This window comes from Strix aluco, chromosome 3 (assembly GCF_031877795.1).
Source record: "Strix aluco isolate bStrAlu1 chromosome 3, bStrAlu1.hap1, whole genome shotgun sequence".
In the NCBI taxonomy this organism is placed as follows: Eukaryota; Metazoa; Chordata; class Aves; order Strigiformes; family Strigidae; genus Strix; species Strix aluco.
In genome coordinates, this window is record NC_133933.1 from 105,318,772 (window position 1) to 105,337,558 (window position 18,787).

Below are 18,787 nucleotides of genomic sequence, written 5' to 3' on the forward strand. Positions count from 1 at the left end.
GGAACAGACTGCTCCAGTGTGGGTCCCCCACAGGTCACAAGTCCTGCCAGAAAACCTGCTCCAACATGGGCTCCTCTCTCCATGGTTCCACAAGTCCTGCCAGGAACCTGCTCCAGCGTGGGCTTCCCACGGGGTCACAGCCTCCTTTGGGCATCTGCCTGCTCCAGCGTGGGGTCCTCCATGGGCTGCAGGTGGAGATCTGCGCCACCGTTAACCTCCATGGGTGCAGGGGCACAGCTGCCTCACCATGGTCTGCACCACGGGCTGCAGGGGAATCTCTGCTCCGGTGCCTGCAGCACCTCCTCCCCCTCCTTCTTCACTGACCTTGGAGAGTTGTTGCTCTCACATATTCTCAGTCCTATCATTCAGCTGCTGTTGCCCTTCACTTTGCACTTGCACAGCAACTTTTTCTCCTTCTTAAATATGTTATCCCAGAGACTCTACCACCATTGCTGATGGGCTCCGCCTTCGCCAGTGGGGGGTCCGTCTTGGAGCCGGCTGACACTGGCTGTATCCGACATGGGGGAAACTTCTATCAGCTTCTCACAGAAACCACCCCTGTAGCCCTCCCCTCCCCCCCCCCAAACCTTGCCACGCAAACCCAATAAAGTTGGTCTTTTTAAAAATAGGCATCTTAAAATCTCTCTTGCTTTAACAAATAAAAAGAGCACAGTTGCAAAATGGATGCATCTTGAGACAGCATCCAAGAGGCAGTGGTCTAGGATGGGGAGCACAGCTGAACTGAACTCCCATTGCCTCCAGCCTCTGAGAGGTGTGGTTATTTTTTGGACAACATACTTTCTGGTATATTATTACTCTTATTAATCCCCAAATTTACAAACAAGAAAAAGTAGGTTGTAAAGCTAAGTAAAAAATTCCAAGTGATGTGGTTGTTTTCCCTCAGCAGTACTATTTGGAACTTAAGTTAGCCAGGCCAGCCCAATCTTACCCACCCTGTGTAAGAGTAACATTTGACAGTATGGACAGAAGAATTTAGACAGCATTTAGTAAAACTATTAATCAAGCTGATTTTACTGATGACAAAAATAGGCCATCTGTCACTTGAATAGTTTAATGGCTAGTCTTCTATCTTAGTGATGACAGGCTGTTTTGATAAATACATTTTTTTGAGGGGCCAACTGTCTAAAGGATAGAATAAATCAACATTTATTTGACCTTAATTTCAGCCTGGCTGTCCTTTTTAACATAGGTAGAGTTTTGTCAGAGTTCGGTTTCAGTGGAAGCTATGTTTGACTTCTCCTTGTGTTTACAGTCATGCAGATGGGAACTCTGAAGTAAGTGCTTGTGGGTGAAGCTGGCAGGACATTCATAGCACTCTTCTAGGCCTAGCATATGCTGTCCTGCCACAAGTAATATGTCTGAACATTTGCAACTGCTCATGTTTACTCTCCAGAAATCATATTTTTCAGAAATACAGCTGTAAACACTTAAAATGGTAGAGTTTGCCCTTAATATTTAGGTCACATCACAAGACCTCAGATGTGGCCCCATTTGTGCCAGCGGTAGCAGCATAACGTGGCTTTCAGCTTCTGACCTGACTCCCTCTGTTATACCTGTACTCCTGATTAGTCTGTTGATCTCTTACAACTACATCAGGAATGCCAGATCTAGATCAATGCAGTCTCTGAAAAATGTGTATTTTATGCTGGGGTATGGTAGCAGAATTCTTTTTGAAATGTGTTCAAGATACACTAAGGATATAGAAATCTCCAAGAGAAGTTGCTGTATTTTTCTTCATAAAGCAGAAATCTTTAAAATCCAACATAGAAACTGGTATAACCATATAGCCTGTATATTTGGAAAGCAAACCTAAAGTTCATGTAATTCTACTTCATCTATAGCCATGCTGAGATTAATAGAAACGGGAACCAAGGAAAGAAGGTTCCTGACTTAGTTACATGGTAGTATGCAGAACGAAATATTTTTTTGGCGTTTTTCTCTTCTGTGTGCCATGTACATGTAATAATCCCCCCTCTCCCTTATTGTGCAGGTTCCCAGAACTCTTCCCTGTGAACAAATTTGCTTAGAGTGCAGCACCTTGAGACAACACGGCTTGTTAAATAGCCTTGTGTTCAGTGTTGCCTCTCTTGACTTTCTTTACATAGAAAACTATGAAAAAAACAGACACAAAACACAGAGCTAGTTATCTGTATACTGACAGTGTTCCTTAGAGATCCTGTTCTTGGAACAAATGCCTGGCAGCCAACCATAATAATAATATAGGAAATAATTATATTTACTTATTAAAATGTAAATGTAGCTGATGCTAATGAACTTTCAGCTTTTTCAGTACAGTTTTACATGTATTATATCACTAGCTGTCATTTCATAAACATATATAAATGAGCAAATATTTTGAGAATGGAGGAAATTCTGAAAAAATGGTATTTTGCCTATATTTACCTGCTGCAACAAAATTTTCTTTCACTTTAGTTTACCCTTTTATGCCTCTAGCCGTGTACATATTCTCATGAGAATCACTGAGGAGAGAAATATAACACCACAACTACCATATTTGAGTGAAAAATGTGAAATGAATGAATGGTTTGTAAATGGGAACATCTTTTATAAGATTGTCTAATATAGTTAGATGAGATATGCAAATTTTAAGGTGTTCAAGTTCTTCAAGTCTACAGCAGAATCAGAAAGTAATTTTAACATTTCTGTACATTTAACTTGGTTAAGTTAGGTCAGTCCTATCTTCCTATTTCACAAACAGAAGGAGCAGCACAGTGTGTTAGTGTTAACTGAAACAGATGATGACCACTGCTTGAGATAAGTGGAAGTGAAATACACCACACGTACATGCAAATATCTTTTTCAGTGATCACAATGATATGTTTTGCTTGATGCACTTTATGTTGATGTTATGTTGATTTGTACCAGTTATAGTTAATAAGATGCTGTTTACTCAAGATTTATATTTTATATCTGCATTTATATACTGAGTTATGAAATACTTCAATTAGAAACAAATCCAAAAACCCTATAGTATACCTAATGTGAAAAATATCTTTCTGAAACCATTACTTAGTTTACTTTTTAATACATCTAGTCTGATTATTGTTGTATTTCTATTTTCAATCTCTCAGTAGATGAAAGCATAAAAATCCTGTTGTATTTCCAGTGCTCAAAAACTCATGTGTTGTGTGGATTTAATACTTGTGAAAATGTTTCATAGCGTACTAAATACTTATTCAAGTTTTATCTTGCCTTAAAGCACACACTGCTATAAAATAGCACTCTCTTTATAGGTAATATATTTAGAAGAAATTATTTCCTTACAGTCTTTAGGAGAAAAGTGATCAGGAGACTCAGCAAACTGGTCGGTCTGAGTCTATCAAAATTCTTAGCTTCAAATCTAATATTCATGCTTTTCCACTAGTCTGAGATGCTTTGATAGTAACAGCTGAACTCTGAACACTGATGGCCTGCTTTTCAGAGGTGTCAGCATTACAGTCATAAGGGAAGTAAGGACTAGTATTTGCTCTGCAAATGATGTCTTGTGGGTTTCAAAAGAATACCTTATTTCTTTGTTGAAAATTCTGACTTTGACCTATAAATACATTTATGTATAAAGTGAAATGGGTATTCAGGTGGGGTGTTTTTTTCTACATAAACAGCTGATGCAGTAAGACTTCGGTAGACATATGCTATACACTGTTATTTCTTTACAAGTAGATTTGGTTAGTTGAATTAGTTTTTTAGTGATTGTTTTTTTATTACTTCTAATTTCTGAATTATTGGAGTAGACAGGGCAGTCTTGCTGATGACTTTCTGATTGCTGGAGGTACTATAACAGATGTTGTTAGACTTTCTCCCATTTGAGGAAGAGGGAGATGACAGCTTTGACAGCACAGTACTTTCAGTAATTGTTCTTTAATTGCACAGTGCTTGCTGTAAGCTCAATGACATTTTTTAGACTTCAGTGCAGGTTTTCCTGTCTATTATAACTTTTAGGTCCACTTTAGGTGTATACCTTTTTAACAGACTTTATTTGCAGCCTAGGTTATCTTCTTCATTCTGACCGACAAATTATTTTAACTAAATTCAGTCCATACTGCATTTTCATCAGAGTTAATTGCTATTAAGAAGATAAATATGAGAATGATGCTGTACAGAAACAGGTAATTAAAGACTTCTGGAACTTCAGGCAGACTAGGCTGCAACTATTCGGTTATTCCCAATTGACAAAAAGATATAAGACATGACAGCATAGTTGCTGATCCAAAGCGTATTGAAGTCAATGGAAAGATTCCCGTTCAATTCAGTCTGGACTGGGACCACAATAAATACTGTAATAAACTTGGACCCACTGACCTAATGCAACTTAGAAAATAATGCCTGCTTTTCTAAGTTATAAAACTAACAGTTCTCTCCCATCTAATTCTCACTGTCTGTCTGTTCCTCATGATTTCTAATTCTTAAATTTCTGTCTTCACACACTATGTAATTACATTAATTATATTAATTTTCTATAATTATATAGTATCTTTTTTCTTTTGTCTACAGAGACTTAGGAAAGTATTCTTTTTTTTTTTTTTTTGTTAGTATCATATAAAATTTAATAATTTTGGAGAATCAAGTGGAGAAAAGGTGTCATACCTTGCTGCCATTTCTTTAAGACTATTTTATAGAGGCAATGTTAACAAAGGCAATTTCTTAAAAGATGTAAGGAAACATGAAAGCAGCTGTAGTTGTAAGCCTATTATGGACATGAATGGTATGTGCTATAAATAGTTGTAAACAGTACTCAGAGTAGTCTGTTTTATGCTTGTATGCTGTAGTGATCTTTTTATGGCTATGCTGACACTTTTCTTACTAATTCATGTGCTGATAGAAATTACATATCAGCATTCCTCTTCCACTGCAGCTGGTTTGTAAATATAGAGATAGAAATACCTCTGATCAATATACTATACCAATTAAAAATCTTGCTACTGACTTGCTGAGCTGTATTACAATAAACAGATGCTTGTTGTTTTTTAAAATGTTTCTTAATAATTTGTTAATCTTGTATAAATTAAAAAATCTATTAAAACAGTGTGATTCTGACAGAATTGTCCTGCAGCAAACACTTGAAGGTGCAACTTTGCTAGAGTGCAGTAACTATCTTCTAAGCACAAAATTAGTGGTAGTGCTTATTTATTTGTATTCCACAGGTGATTCCAATGAATTACTCCACTTTATACACAAACCCACAAATTCTTCTGAAGAGTGTAATTTCTTCTATGCATTAAAATAATTTTGGGCATTTATTGGAAATTTTCATGTAGAGACTTTAATCTTGATAATATACTTATTAGTTAACTGTACTAGAAAGTGAGCTTTAATTTCCAGATGAAGTGCTTTGGCATAAGCTTATACTATCTGTAGAGTAAGAGCTGTGACACACACTGTTCCACCTGTGGTTTTTCCCACTGAGGGAATGATCATATTCACCTCATACTGCAGCTTCAGCCTTCAGCTGTCATGTTCTCAGCTTGGCTAAGATATAGTCTAGAGATCTGCTATGAAACTAAGAATGAATCAGCTTGACAGTATGCATGTATACAGCACACATCAGATATCCCTTCTCGTGGTAATATCACTCAAAAATACATATAAATGTTTGCCCGTTTAAATGTTTGTGCGTTTAGGAGACTGGGGACCTCCACATCAGTTGCAGAGACCAAAATAGGCACGTGCTTACAAATATCACTGCCTTTTTTTCTGAGTGAAAGAAACTAGATTTTCTTAGTATTAATATTGCAGTGAGCCTTTCTATAGAGATGGTTTATCAGTATTTGAACATTATAGCTATACAATTTGACTTTTAATGTATTTTTAAGTGGGAAAAAGTTTAATATAACTGATCATCATTCAAAAGCATTTCTGATAAGTTGTTCTATTATTTTGAGCAAATGATGTACAGATACATTTCAAGTTTATTAACTAATGTACTACTACTGGGACTGAAAAGAAGACATTCTAAAAAATTACTGGACTTGATCAAGTGGAGATTTTTGAGGAGTTGAATGGACAAATCCACACAACTGTAAATTGATTCTGTATTCTTCATCAGAAATTTCTTTACTCCCAAATCTCAATTAAAAATGTAATTGGTTGCTGGATTGGCTAAGATTAAAGAATTAAAACTATATAATCTCTGTGTGAGTGTGTATGAATCCAGTTTGGCTCTGTCTGAGTAGCTGATCTGATTTAGCAAGTTTAGAATTTCTTTAATCATTCTTTACTTTCCCTGCAAGTTTACTAAATTATGTGTTTGCTTAAGTGTTTAATCTAATTTGATCTGGTCTAATACTTCCCAGGCATAATGAGTTAATTCACCCTGCTAAGAAGAGAATAACCACTAAAGATCTTGAAAGTTATATAGTAAAACTGGTATAAAATAGGTATGCCTTAAGTGATTAATATTCATTTCATTTGACATGTGATATTTAGAAAAGGACTCATTTGCGTTTTTTTTTTGATCCACCTGATGTCAATAATAATGCTTAGGGCATTCCTGAACTTGTGTGCTAATTTCATACATTCAACAAAGGCTTTTCTGAGGTAGGAGATGCTTGAAGAGAATGTTTGGACTGGTATATGTTGTGTATTGGGCTGATGTCTGCCATTTTAGTGCCAGGAAAGTTGGTGTTCATACTTCCAGTAAACAATGTTTCACATGTGCTGATTAATCTTGAAACAGCAACATCTCTCCATTATTCTTGCCTTACAATTTTCTTCTTAACTCCCAGTTTTCAACACTTTAAGACACTGTCAAATCCTTCAGTAATATAGATAGCACATCTTCAACAAAATGTTTTTTGTATATTCTTCAGCAGAAACATTATGCCTATGCCTAGGATCAGCAAAATAAATAAATGCATAGTGAAATACTTATGAATTTGAATGAACTTCTGACAGCCAAAGTACCCAACAGTCCCTATTGGGTGACAGTATCATCACATGGTTTTGGCCTGATTTAGGCATATATGCATCACCTTTTAATCAGAATATGATATGAAAAATTATTTTAAATCATTGAAGTAACATTTTTGCAGTTTATTGGGAAGAAAGAGCAAAAAATGAAAAAAAGTTCTTTTGTAAAGGAGAAAATATTTGACAACCTGTGGTGTAAACTTCCCATTTTTGGATTGTGGCAGAGGAGTTACAAGTAAGTAATATGCAAGATATTATTTGTGTATTTGTCTATGCTGATTTTCCACTCTCACACATATTACAGAGGTAGGATATAAAATACCTCAGTTTCTAGTATCTATACTAGTAGAATTAAAAATATTTTTAGCAATAATAAATGGTCATTTATCCAGTAGATTTTATGCAAAAATACAAGGCATAGAACATAGTCATTTAGTTCACCAGATTATGAGACTGTAATTTTTGCATTGCTTTCATCTGTAATTCACAGAAATTGTGTTCAAGATTATCGCTTAGCAGCTATATCATGCAAAAAGTGTCATGTATGTTACACTGTGAAATGCATGAATATGTAATTAATATGTGCCTGTCCTAAGTGGCAAGTCACTAATCACTGTGCTTACTGTGGTCTTTCATTTTGTCAGGTCTCAGAAGTAAGCTATGGAAAATCAAGATAGATCTGGATTTTTCTGCCATTGTTTTAACATGTGCTACAAGATGGAAATGTTTTGAATCTTTAAATATTTGTCAGACAATAAAGTTCTAGCTCTAAGATTATCATTTATGGTGAATAAAAGCAGAGTGTGTATAGGTTTTTTTTTCCCTGTTTATGGTGTATAAATGCAAAATTCAGACGAAGATTTTTAAGCTGTACATTAGTAATTCCATGTAGTCATGGGCAATACTATAGGAGCTAATGCTTCACAATGCAATTTCTGTTTGTGTGTGCAATTTCATATTTCATTTTTAGGCACTGGTTTGTATCACTGCATTTTGACATAACGATATAAAGTGTGATTTGAATTTTAATAGTATGGCTCAAGGACAAATTCCTAGATACATTCAAATGTTGCTCCGTAGAGTAAAGGGATGTGGTGTTTCAGGTTTCCAGGGAAAGTGACCTCTTGATACGAATTATGTCTCTGTTAATGTTCATGGTAGAGAATAGTCGAAAGAAGAGACATCTGAATGCCTTTAACACATCCCCTGAATATTTCTATCTTCCTTTCCTAATATACTATGAACAGTAGGAATTAGCATTTTAATTTACAGCTTAGGTAAATTTCTGCTGGAGTTTCCACTGACTCTGAAGACCAAAGAGAATCTTCCCTCAGCTCATTGCTAGACTTAGAAACAAACAAAGGCAGTAGGCTGTGAATGAAGATGACAGAATGTAGCAGCCATGAATATGTATTATTTCAGTTGAATTCACTTAAACATTACTGTTCTATTCTGTGCTTCTCAACATGTTTATGGTGAGTTACTTAACAAGTAGAAAAAGGATTACAAAAGGGTGTTTGACTTTCCTTCTGACCCAACTTCAACAGGGTAGTAACAGGGTAGCCAGTTTTCTTGCTAGTCATCATTCTTCAACATATAGGACAAGCCAGAGAAAATATTTGCTGTACCTATGTCCTCAGAAAAGCCTCCTCAGGAACTGTGGTCAGGGTTGTGATATGAAGCAATCTAGCTGTAACTCCTTCAGGGCTCTGAGTTCTGCATATGAGCAGCTAATCTACAGTCTATACTCTGATAATTATCCAGAATTGTTTTCATTTCACCTCATATAGTCAAGTAGATGTAGTTAGTCCATCTCTGTGTTACAGTTCTTCTCTGATATGAAACTAATATCTGTGCAGGATTATTCATCCCATCATGAAATACTTGTCTCAAATAGAAGGGGTCATTTTCTTCTGAAGTTGCCTGTTTCTTTTAACTGGCTTAGACAGTTTAGATTTTTAGATTAGTTAAAGTTAGTTGAATTGAACCCTTCCAGAAAATGTGGAAGAGAAAAACAAGCAAACAAAACAGTGCTGCTTTGTTATTTTTACGTTCAAGTGGTAGCTGGGCTGTCAAAGTAACTAGTTTCTTGTTATGCTTCTTTCATGTGTCCTTCATGATCAATAGCATTGCATTATTCTTGTGCAGTGTGCTCAGTTATGATCATGCCAATTGTTCAAGATATATTGTCACATACTTTCTACAGATAGTGTAGAAAGAGGAAAAGATACAGTGAACTTAAGTAAGGGAGATGTGCAGTATTTGTGAGCCTTAAAAATATTTTCATCAGATGTTAGTATTGCTTATACTCAGTATTCTTGCTCTAAAGAAGGTGATAAAGATAGTTTTGTAACTGAGATCAGTTGGTTCACTGGTATTCAGGAAGCGATGAAGACAGTCCCTGTCCACAAAGGGCTTTAAGCCTGAAATTGAGAAGTTGATACTCAAGTCTCTGGCACTCAGGTAGATGCAGTGCTAGCAAATTTGGGGAAATTTGGTGCAGTTAGTGTATTCATTTTTATTATCTACGTATTAAAATTACAGTGATTTGAAGCTACAGAATACAGGCTGGCTTCCCATCCATATGAAACAAAAACTGAACAGTCTTTATTCAAAGTGAATTTAAATCCATTTGTAAGGTTTAATTAATGTTTCTGCTAAAATTAAAATACCATGATGGTATAAAACCTCTCCTTCCCAAACTGAAAAAAACCCCCCATGATAAAAATACATAATTTTTCATTTGTACCACATGTTGTTGTATTGGAAGTATGTTATGACCAGCATTTGTTTCTTTTCATATAGGTAATTGAAAAATATTATATGTTTGTGATTAGACATTGTTCTAAGAGGATTAAATATCATGAATCAAATAGTACTCTGGGCTAATGAAATACAAGGAACGCAGTGCTTTTATGGGATCCTACTCTTAGGTCAAGCTTAAAAAAAATTGACTTTAGGATTTTGACACATTTTACTCATATTGGACCAATATGGAAAAATTGCTACAGGACCAGCAAAACCAAGGTTATTGGATACACTGAGACCAAGAATAGATAAATGTACTATAGAAATATTAACCCATTTAAGAAAGAACCTTTGACTCTTACTGAAAAAAATAATTTTTATTTTAGTAATTAAATTTAGTCTTAGTGATTGCTGTGAGGGTCATGATGTGATTTTCCTTCTTTGTGCTCTGGAAGAGTTTGATCCCAGTCTCTACACCAATTTTTCTTAGCTATTTCTTAAAAACAGTAAGAACTGCCAAGCAGACTCAGAGAAAAGGAATTATCACAGAACTTTTTCTCTGACAATGGATAGGAGTATGTAGAAAATTATTTTTTCACCTGTCATTTACTGCCAGATTCTGTCTCTCAGAGCTTTTGGGACTTCCTTAGACAAAAATGCATGCTGGCCCATCCTACTTAATAGCCAGCAATGGACCAATTTTCTGGTAATTTTACAGTCCTTTTTGGAACATGGTTTTACTGTTTTCATTTGCTACATCCTGTGACAAGTTTCACAGTATGCACCATATGGAAAAAATGCATGATTTGTTGTTAAACCTACTCACTGCTAATTTAACTGAGTGGCTTCTTACTACAGGAAAGGGGGATGTCTGAAAATTGCATTCTTCCACATCAGTGTGACCTTGTGAACAGAACTGCAATTCTTGTAGTGTCAGACAGATGGGCATGTTGGGTGCAAGGAGCAGAGCAGCAGTCAGTGCTCTTCGAGGTGGCTCTGCTGTCCTCAGCCTGCCCTCTCTTATGTGTGCAGGGTGCTCAAATTGGGTGACCCATCACAAGCTTTTGTCCATAATTTAAGTAGTCGAGAAATTTTAAAATATTTTGAAGGCATGTAACTGCTTGAATATCAGTGTGTTTACATGTAAGTGTCAAACCTGGGTCAGTTTGTTAGCTGTTAGAAGTCAGTGTAAACTTTTTAGACAGGTTGGATGTTGGTTTGCACAGTCTGTAAGGCTGGTGCCTGGCATTGCAGGCAGAGGGAGGGCATCGCAGTGTCATCTAACAGGACTGGGGCTCGGGTTTTGTCTGGCCACCTTTGAATCCACAAAGATTTGACAAGTCTGATACTATTTTGAAGGGTATCTACAAGGAACAGTGACGCCAGTTTCTGCCTGTGACAGGATATACACACTATTCATTTTCTATTAGTATTTCCAGCTTTCAAATTACAGTTTTCCAAGGTCTGTGTTGTTGGCAATGCAACAGGGGTCACTGTGTTCCACATTTAACATATGTGTGGTTTATTTTTAATAACTGATTTGCCAAAAAAAGTGTTTGCAAACTCTGGTCTTATAACTGCAAAGATCTTGGTAATGTTTTTCCTTTCCTGCATTTAATTTAAAGCTGCTATGCTAGTCCAGTGGATGCTCATTATGTCTGTGGGAATGCTTCTTTGTATTTAGCCCATTTTTCTTTGTCATTAATTCCAACTACTCAGTAGTAGCAGATGCAGCTTCATTGAATTTCTTTTACATATATTTTGCTACGTTCCCCGGTAGAAGGTTTTATCCGTTGTCTAAATTGGGTTCGTGTCTTTCATTCTATTAGGATTATCAAGGATTTGCTCTAATCTTTAAAAAAGTATCTTGACTGTTGCAGTTTTATCCAAATTATGGTTTGACTTGTACTTTTTTACATACCTCCAGTAAATCTCTCATGTGTCATCAAGTATGCTTTTTCAAGTAAGGATCAGTAATACATAAACAGTCATATTTTTCAGGTGTTTAAAGGGATCATGGGAACATCTATGTAGACAGATATATTTTGTGAATCTTCCCAGAATCAGAATCACAGATTTTTCAGAGTGGAAGGAGCCATTTGATTGAAACATAATTCAGAGAACTCATATACACTAGAAAAAACATCTTTTTATCAGTAGTCATGACTTTTAGCTTATTTAAACCTGATCCTTCAGCTGACCCTGATTGACAGTTACCCTGCTGAATAAAGAGTAGGGTCAAAATTAGCACCATTCTGGAAATCTTCTTAAAAAGCCAATTGACTTTTTAAGACTGAAACTCTGATTAAAGTTTCTCAGTGTCTTTTGTGAGGCTTGTGTTACTGCCTGAAAAATGAATGATCATTAGGGATAGAGTTTGAATTTTTGTTGTGTAAATGGACAACAGCCTAGAATGTGACCATCTTTTAACAAAAGTTTCTAAATGTTACTCAGTGGATCTCTTTTTTAAAATTTATGTAATTTAAACAAGGTAGAGTCACAGCAAAATAACCTCACTGACCATCCTCATAAAAAAGTAAAATATGAAAGCAGATACTATTTTAAGCCATAAATCATAATATTTACCAATATTCAACACTAGTAGTAGAGAAGTTAGTAAATTTTTTTCCCCCAAATAGTGGCCTCTGAAATAAAAGGTCTATGCTTACCTTACATTTTACTACTTCTTCATTTTTTCAGAAGGTCTCACTGTTTAAACAGGAAGTATTGTTTTATCATAACTTTAAAAATCATGATCAATTTTAATAGAGAAAAATTATATTATTTCAAGTATTTTTGTCTTGATGTTGAAGGGAGAATGGATCATTTGAAAAACTGTTCCATAGTGGTTTGTCCTACACAGTATTTATCAAATTTGACACATTACAAAATAAGTCCAGATGAAGTGGCTCTTCAGTGAAGAGCCTGTTTAATTCAGTATGTTGAAAGAGTACAGTTTTGTATACCTACCGTAAGAAAATAAAAAATAATAAGTTAATTGTACTAATGTTGTCTCCATCTTCTTGGGGAATTTACTGCAAGGCAGTTTGCTCATAACAGAAGCTTTTGGAAATACTGTATAATTTTGCATCTTCCAGAGGTAGAATTTTACAATAATGGGTATGTTTTCTGTAGTCTAGAAACTCCTACTTCCCATAATAGGGCTATCAGCCAGTACTGAAGAAGGAAGTCCTACCAGCTGCTGAAGAGATGGGGAATATTAAAGACAATAGCAGAAAATAAAGGATAGAGTAGGCTAATAAATACTCATTTTAGGAATAAAATAGTTTTTGTTTTGTTCTGGAAAAAGGTTTTGTACATGGTTTCTTCTGCTGTTCACAAGCATAAAGTTAAGTATGAGGGAGATATCCATAATACTAGCTTGAAAAAACAAAAATAGACACCTCATGATTAATGAAAACTACAATAAAGATTGTTCCTTTTACAGTTAAATCCATTGTATCTGCCAGATGTTATCAAAGAATGGAAGATTTATTTAAATTGCTAAAAAATAGGGGTAAAATAGAATATTTATACAGAATTGTATAAATGTCATCATTGAAGCTCATCATCACAATAGAAACAAATTCATTTTTTTGGGTGTTCTGAAGTTCAAGGTGTGGGGGCTGCAGCTGAGGAAAACTGCTATGAGACCCATGGCTAAGCACTGTTATTTCTTGCAAATAAAGCATACCCATAGCTCCTCTTACCTTTGGTTATCCTAATTTATACTTATAGGTCTTGTGATTCCTAGCCAATGTGAAGACATTGTCAGAAACTTTTGCTATCTGAGCCTATAAAGACCTATCACACCACGCATATACAAACAAGCAAAGAAAAGAAAAAAAAAGAGAATTTTTGCTCCAGAGAATGAGACATCAAGGTGTGTGGGGTTTGGTCACTTAGGCACTGGCACCGAGAGCCGTTTGAGATGTATGAGGGCATCTGCAACATCTGCCATGTATGACACAGTTCTTAGAGCAGACTGGCATCTTTTTCAGAGGGTAGATCAGCTATCCCACAGCACCTTCAATGACACTGGAGACAATTTCAGTTGCCTACATGGCATTCAAGTGTCAATTTAGATCCTGGAGCTACGCTGCAAAGCCTCTCCAGGTACACATAGGTAACACAGGGCGGAAGATAAATGATTAAACAGGCAAAGGAGGCTGAATAAAGGGTAAAGACAGCAGTGTCTCAATCAATAAAAAATCTTGGTTAGCTGCCAGACTGATGTTCACATTATTTTTTAGGCAAAAAATCAGCAGGATGTGATAAAAGTGCAGTTGAGAATCTTTAGAATAGATACCTTTTTAAACCAATGTATTAGGTTTACAAGGCTACCTTGTTGGTGTTAAATTTCATGTGATTATAGTACTTGCTGATTAAGGCCAAAATAATGAATAATATTACAGACTTTTATGGGGTAAGGGAAGACTTCCCATTTAAAGGGAAATTTCAGAGAAAGGAGGAGAGCATTCCAATGAAATGAAGGTAATTGAGAAAGATTGGTGATGCTGAAAGAACTAAGGCAGTAGTAGGGCTTGCAATAAAACTTCATTTTTAAGTATGAAGAAACTTTGAATAAACCTTACATGAAATTTGATGTAAAACATGAAGGGGAACAAATTAACTCATTCAGAGGTGTAAGATGGTCCGACTCATATAAGGGCAGAAATCACTAAAGTGCAGTAGATGCTTTGATTTTTAGCTGTTCTGGCTAGAAACGTAATGCTATGTTTTATTGGTATTATGACTGCATATACGATAAACAAACCATTTAAAGTGAAGTTTTCTGGAAAGACAAAGAAAAGACTATCGAGAATTACAGCCCCTTTTTCTTATTTCATATGAGCAAAATGTTGCTTGATAGCTTTGCAAAGGACATCCCCAAAGGCAATTTTTTTCCGTAGGCCAATGATTCATGAATTATTCCATAGCATTGATTCCGTTACTCCCAGTGGGTGGCAGTTTTCCCATTTGTAGTAGTTCCAAACATTGTGTTTCCCTTAGTGGCAGGAAAATTGCATGATGAATCTGTTTCATATTAAGTTTTGATTGAACACAGGCATTTGTGATAATTTTAGTTACAATATACTCTTGACAAAAATTACATTTTATCTTACAAATGGAGTAAAACTAGTTGCTTTGCCTCATGCTTTAAAGAATACATTTTTTGATAATTAGAGTAAGGTTTCTATGATAGTTTAGTTAGTGTTATGTCACCCTATTAAGTACTACTTCCTATTAAAAATGCCTTATTAGTCATGGTGGACAAAACAGTGCTCAGATTCTGAGGGTTTGTACTGCATATGAAATCTGTTTAGGGACAAGACACGTTTCCAAAGCTTGGTTTGGCTTTTGAACTCTAAGTTAGGGGAGAAACTCAGGATATCTAAACTGCTTTTTAACCTTGTCTTCTGGGAAAGTGCAAATAATTCTAATTGGCATAACCAGAGATTATCCATGTAAAAGGAAGTAATAGATTGGGAATAGATAATGAGAAGGAAACTAAATTTAATCCTGGAGCTGATACTACAGAAATTAGTCTTTGCAATTACTGAACCATGGAAGCTATACAGAAAAGTAACTCTGGTGGGAAAAACTCATTCTTTGTGACCAAATTAGCCACCTCATTCTCCTTCTTTTGTGCCAACTGACATGTGGAGAATAACTGAAAATCTCCACCCCATGTACTGTGGGATTCACTTACATTAGCATAAGTGTAGATTCATTCTTAGCTGAGTGAATGTCAATGAGCCATAAGAGAATTTAAGGGTCTGGACCAGCTCCCACTGAAATAAGAGCCTAAGTTCCATGTACTTCAGTAGTGCAGAGTCAATCAGAGGAAAAAAAAAAGGGGGGGGAAAGAAAGAAATATGACTTAGTTTTACAATTGTTCTTTGAGTTTTATCCTTCTTTGCCACTGATATAAAGTTAAATTTCTTGTATCAGCAATTTCTTTTAGCCAAGAAAGTTCAACACAGCTTAGTGGGACACTGTGTTTCTTCTCTTAGGTGAGCTTGTATAATGGTAAACCATTTGCTGTGTTGCATAAGTATGTGGAACCATCTTCCCTCAGCCTTGCAAATAACATCGAAATGTAGCCATTAAAAGCTTTGGTACATCCTTTCAGTATGAGAAGTTTGCTGCCTAGTGGGAGGTTTTTTTCAGCATATATGAAGTTCTGTTTTGTATTACAGGTACAGATATTTATTTTTATATTTTACAGCTACAGAAATTAGCTGTTTAATAATTATACTGAGAACTCATGGATGGGTCTGGAAGTTCCTAAATGTGATGATAAATATGCCCTATTTCTCATCTCTTTCTTTGTGCAAAAGATCTAAGATGGTTTTAGACAAAAGTTTAGCAAGAAGAGTTATGTTACACAATGTGAGTAGAAGTCTCAGAATGAGACATTGTTTTCCAGTTCTTTTTATTATATTCTTTGATCTCTTCTTTTAATGATAGGTACATTGGAATTTTGATGACCTGTAAAATGCTCAGGATGTCATTGTTAACTCATGTGCCATTGACCAATGAACTGTTTCTGCTTGATGGGGTCATTATTAACTAGAAGCTGGGTGTAAACTGCAAAACAATGGAACTATCTTTTCCAAGCCAACATTGTACAGATGTAATCCATATGGAAACTATCAGGTTATTCCTGGTTGTTACATTCATGTTAATTTTTTTCCCACAGAATGCATTTGTTTTGGTGGTGTCTAGAACAGTCCTCTGGTTTTCACTGCAGCATATTAATTTTAATATTAGATTAAAATGTAAAGTCTGTAAGCCAGATTGTTGCTGGAGATTAATGATGGTACAAATAAGAACAGTGTCTGTCCAATAAATTGGAATAGTTTTACTTGAGAGAAAAAACAGATTAACTGAAGGTAGACTACAGTTTTAAGTATATATGGAGTTCTGTTTTACAACTGAATTATGTTCAATTACATGATCACTGTAAGAAAACTGTGAGATATACTGTAGAGTTAAATGAGCAATGATGCTGAGGAAATGACAGATATCTTCAAGTATTTATGGAGGTAGAAGCTAGCATACATCAAATATAGTTATAGCTATCTCTTGTGTTCTGTTACAATCACTGTATTTTAGGTAGGAAAATAGGATTTGTCATACTCGTGGTCCTATTGACCAGGACTTTTGCTCTATCTTATGTGGGAAATCTTATGGATACTGAAAAGTGTTTTCTTTCCCTGTGTCAGTCAGGGTTTTCAATAAAGCATTGCAGCCCTTGGTGGGCAACTGGGAGCATGTGAGCCTGCCCAGCACCAGACATGGACTACTGGCACAAAAACACTGGGGAGTGACTGGACATTAGTGTTTCACTGCATCCCCAGATGAAATAGTTTGAATGTTTCCATCTGAAGCTCTTTTCTCTTATGTGGTTTTTTAAATTTTATATTTCCTGCCCATATTTTGAACCCCAATCGTATGGCAGATGTTAAATGTATGAGGACGGGGGGGGGGGGGGTGTTATATATTATCTTTTGGAGAAACTATTCCATATCGTTAAAAGGTTTTCTTTTTCTCCCTCAGGGAATTCCTGGAATCCCTGGAAATCAAGGAGCAAAAGGACAAAAGGTATTATTAACAGTTCAAAACACAGTTAAAACCTGTGCATATATATACCCATTCCAAAGTAAGCGTTCAGTCTGCTCAGAGGAGCATTTTCATAGTGGGGATTTAGGTCATCAAATCATGCTGCAAATGAATGGAGACATGCTCCAAATTCTTTGTGGCATGTTTGAAAATCTCCCATTAGGTTTTATTTCAGCTATTCCAGAAGGAATGACTAATTTAAAAGTAACAAAGTTAATTTCATAATACTTTGAGAAATAATCCTAACTAAATAGGTATGTATAATTAAAGAATATTTTAAAAATTTGTTAACTATACATACATTAATCACAGAATTCTTATCTTTATGTAAAAAATACAGGGTGAAATTGGACCACCAGGTCAACCAGGAGCAAAAGGGTCACCAGGGGATACTGTAAGTTTGCAAAATAGTGTTATTATGAACAAATAATTCTGATGCTGTCATTCTCTACTTGTAATAAGCAAAAAAACAATGGCAAATACAGTAGCAATCTAGCATTTTCAGGTTGGCAAATATGATCAGACTAAGTCTAATGTCTGAATCCCCCCCAAAATATTATAAACCCAGTTTTCTTTTAAAATTGATGATTTCCTGACCGTACATTTGATAAACAAATCCGGAAAACACATTAATCTGAATTTACTTTCTGAATTAACTTTGAATTAACTTTGAAAGTACTCAAGTAAATTTATTTTGAAAGTTAAGATTAACTTAAATATTGTCATAGAGTGCAGTGGGTTTCTGAAGATTAATTTCAGGATGCTTTTGTGATAGTGCTCTTTTGACAAAGACTGTGAGAATAGCTGAGATCACTGAGTTCCCAAACTGCTTAAAGAGAGATTTTTATTTTGGAATGTAGGAAACTGGAAATAATTAGTTCTTTTTGTACAGTCCAGCTTACCATGTCTTTGTTACTGTCTGAGTCTGTGTTCTTTATAATCCTTTAGAAATCACAGTAGTAAAATAATTGTTCTGAAAGTTGATGCAAGTATATATAGACTTTAAAAAAGGAAAGTTTAAAGGCAAAAGGGACAGTGTCTTAAAACTAGTTTGAGAATTTTCATTAATTAGTATGAATTTCATCATTCGTTGAACATATGCTGCCTTAAAAAATAATTATCTTTTCTATTGAGAAGTTCAACAATGTTTACACGGTTCCATTATTAATCATCTGCACTGTTAACATGTCTTTTTGCAGTTTTCATTTTATGCTTGAGATATTTGATCTTCTTTGCTGATATATTTTATCTTCTTTACTGACTAAAATGCGTCTGACTTTCCTGAGAGATACATGGCTTAGCAACATGAATGTTTACTGTGACTTTTTATTTAGTTAAAGAACCTATGTTTTACCCTATATTCAACCTCAAGCAGATCAATATAGACTATTACTGCTAGAATGAAGTAAATACTGTAGAGGATTAAGTGCAGAATTAAGACTGATGCTGTTATCTCTATAGA

At 35.4% G+C, this 18,787-nt stretch overlaps 1 protein-coding gene across 1 annotated transcript in view; it reads left to right on the forward strand.

Annotated features, from left to right (window-relative positions):
- COL21A1 (collagen type XXI alpha 1 chain) overlaps window positions 1-18,787 on the forward strand; it is a 113,483-nt gene that overhangs the window by 71,860 nt on the left and 22,836 nt on the right. The window contains exons 17-18 of the mRNA XM_074820787.1: window positions 17,263-17,307; window positions 17,666-17,719. Of these exons, the coding sequence (XP_074676888.1) occupies window positions 17,263-17,307; window positions 17,666-17,719 (99 nt within the window). The remainder of the gene's footprint in view (window positions 1-17,262; window positions 17,308-17,665; window positions 17,720-18,787) is intronic.